We start from the raw sequence: 2,743 nt of genomic DNA, 5'->3' as shown, positions 1-2,743 counted from the left end.
TGCCCCACATGCCGTCGCCGTGGCGAAAGCTGCCATCGAGGTGGTTGATCTCGGCTGCGTAAAACCTGCTCTTGTACGAGGCGCTAAAGGCTGTCGCGTCGAGACCTCTTGTGCAGCTTGCAAATGCGACCTACGAATCCCGTACCATCGTTTCTCTCAAGTTGATGCACGTACAAGGCCGTCATGGGGCGTCGACGGAGCGGCCAGTGCATTGATCGCTGTCATGATTCCGGACGCGGATGTCCAGAGACCGACGGGACTTTGACCGCAGAGCACAGCGTCGGCGTAGCGCTTGTAGCTGCCTTGCGCTCTTGTGTAGTAGCTGTTCAAGCCGAGCGCGGTGGCTTCCCAGCTCCCGGCCTCGTACATGTACGCGAATGTCGGCGCGATCGGACACCGGCCGAGAAGCCCGAGCACGGACGAGAGGCTGGGTATCGCACAAGATTTGAGCAGCATATTCAAGACGGGACTGCCGGCCATGGGTGTGTGGAGGGCGACCCATTTTGTCTCGGCGCTGAATGAGCAGACGCCGTTGGCGAGGGCGAGGCCCAGCACAAGGCCGCCCATCGAGTGCGTAACGACGATGAGCCGACCGACGCTGCCCGTGGTATTGGCCACCGAGAGCATTGACGCACAAAATTTCTGTTGCAGAACTGACGACGTCCACGGCACGGTTGTCGTATCGAAGCGCGCAAACTGAAGCGACGAGCAGCACGGTGCCGCGTCGACGAGGTCGTTGCCCCAGTAGGCAGCGTATGATGCGAGAAGGCTCGATGACTCGTTTGCGACGCCGGCGCCGTGGAAGAAAAGACAGGGTCGCCGCCCTGATCGACATGCACACGGCGACTTTGTTGTGTTGGCGACAAGCGCCTCGGACAGCGCGGGGCAGGCGAGCGACTGACGAGGTGGCACGGGCGGCGTCATCGACGTATTTCGGGCCAATGCAACAACTAGGGTTGGTGATATCGCTTTTGTGATGGCTAGCACAAGTAGCGTGATGCCACCGAGATCTCGACCGGAGGATGTACCAAGTTCTATGCTTTGGCAGATCGTCATCGGAGCCCCCAAGAACGTCGTGGCGTACGCGATATAGCCAGCGTCACACGCCGAGACGTCATTGGACTGTGTCGCGGTTTGGATCGCGGCGACCACCGACGCCATCGACGGTAGCGTTGACGCAGAGCCGCACGTGACCGACACTTGTGATGCGCCTTCGATGACGCTGACGTAGAGGGCGCCGGATACCATCGTGTAGCGCTGGACGGTCGCTCCTTGGGTCATGTTGATGTCGTAATCAAAGTTGCTGTGCCCGGTTGCGAAGAGCGAGCCCGACGCATTCGCCGCGACGGAGCCGTTGAAGCCGACGGGAAGAAAATAATAAAGTTGACCGGAGAACGGACCCGCGCTCTCCAAGTAGCGCATGAGTGGCCCGTCCGAGCTGGTGGCGGTTGCCGGCTCTGCCAAGTAGAGAACGAGCAGTACGACGCCCGCGATGCCAGTGGCCAAAAGACCAGCGCAGAGAAGAAGGTGTACAACTCGGTGCGGCCGACGCGCTGGGCGCTTGGCAACACCCAGGTCGTCCAGCGTTGTGTTCATGCTACGATTGCAATGCTTTTGAATCGCGCGTTCGTAGTCATGTATATTTATAGCGCCAGAAGAGTACCATCCCAACAGACAAAACGAAGGTTCGCAGAACCGAGGAAGCGGACAAGCCTTGAGCTCACCGTGTGCTAAGGCGGCCATGGAACCAGTGCTTCAAACACGTTGTGCTAAGATTATAAATGCCGTAAGAGAAGTTTCAAATGAGCACGGTAAGCTGATCGCGACGGTACCTACTATTGTGCAAAACACGAGCCAACTAAGCTTACAAGTACAGTAATACTCGTTGTGTGGATGGAGCGAGTGATGATGGAGCGTTGACCAAGGCGGCCGCGACAGATCGAAATATATCGATTGGCTAAATAAATTTGAAATGATACCTTTATGTCCAATCACAGATGGTGTGGCCAGTGGCGCGCCACCTCGCTGAAGTCGAGACGCCAAACTACGATTGGAAATGAAATCGCCCGTATTTGGCACATGGCTAGCGACGCCTTTGGAGAGTTCAAAACGCTACACCACACGCTCGTTGACCCCGTACAACGGGAGAAATGCTTCGTCAAAGTTTCAATTTTTATCCGGATCCGGATACGTGACAGGCGTCGGCCGAGTGCAGACTTGCAGACATGGGTCCTTGGCCGTGGATGGGATGGCGGCGGACCTCGCTTTCTACCCGGACTTGATTGGGTAGGACATTTCTTGGCAGTTGGGAGTACGAAACATCGTCGATGCAGCCAGAATGGACGGCTGCAGGCGTTGCTTCGTGGCAGTTCAACTGTAGTAAATGGCTATTACGCCATCATTTGCAACGCTCCTTGGCTGCAACAATCTACTACGATCGTCGGTCGCGAAGATTCCTTCCCGTTGGCGCCGCTTCTGCGCTTCCCATCAAGACTGGTCCAAGGCTGACTCGCTCGGCCTGTCCGGTGCTGTTTTTGGACCGCGCCCGCCAAAGATACGTTCTCGGACCAATCAAAATGCGCAATGATTTTAGCCAATCAGCTCTCGCCACTCTGGCCTGGCTAAATTTACGTCGCAGTTGCGAGCAAACGATGTCGTCGACCGAGCTCTCGCCGTCGCAGGTCGCTCTCGCCGTCGACGCGTACGTCGGCGCGACGCTGCGCTGGCTGGCGCTGCACCGCGG

General features: G+C 57.5%; 1 protein-coding gene across 1 annotated transcript in view; it reads right to left on the bottom strand.

Moving 5' to 3' along the window:
- The window catches only part of SDRG_06204 (hypothetical protein), a gene marked incomplete at its 3' end in the record, with an annotated part of 2,460 nt that extends 835 nt beyond the window's left edge, over nt 1-1,625 (bottom strand). The window contains exon 1 of the mRNA XM_008611969.1: nt 175-1,625. Within this exon, the coding sequence (XP_008610191.1) occupies nt 175-1,596 (1,422 nt within the window). The 5' untranslated portion in view covers nt 1,597-1,625. The remainder of the gene's footprint in view (nt 1-174) is intronic.
- Between the last annotated feature and the right edge of the window lie 1,118 nt (nt 1,626-2,743).

The sequence above is a fragment of the Saprolegnia diclina genome (genome assembly GCF_000281045.1).
Source record: "Saprolegnia diclina VS20 unplaced genomic scaffold supercont1.17, whole genome shotgun sequence".
Classification (NCBI taxonomy): Eukaryota; Oomycota; class Saprolegniomycetes; order Saprolegniales; family Saprolegniaceae; genus Saprolegnia; species Saprolegnia diclina.
This window is presented reverse-complemented; position numbering and strand designations above follow the sequence as displayed.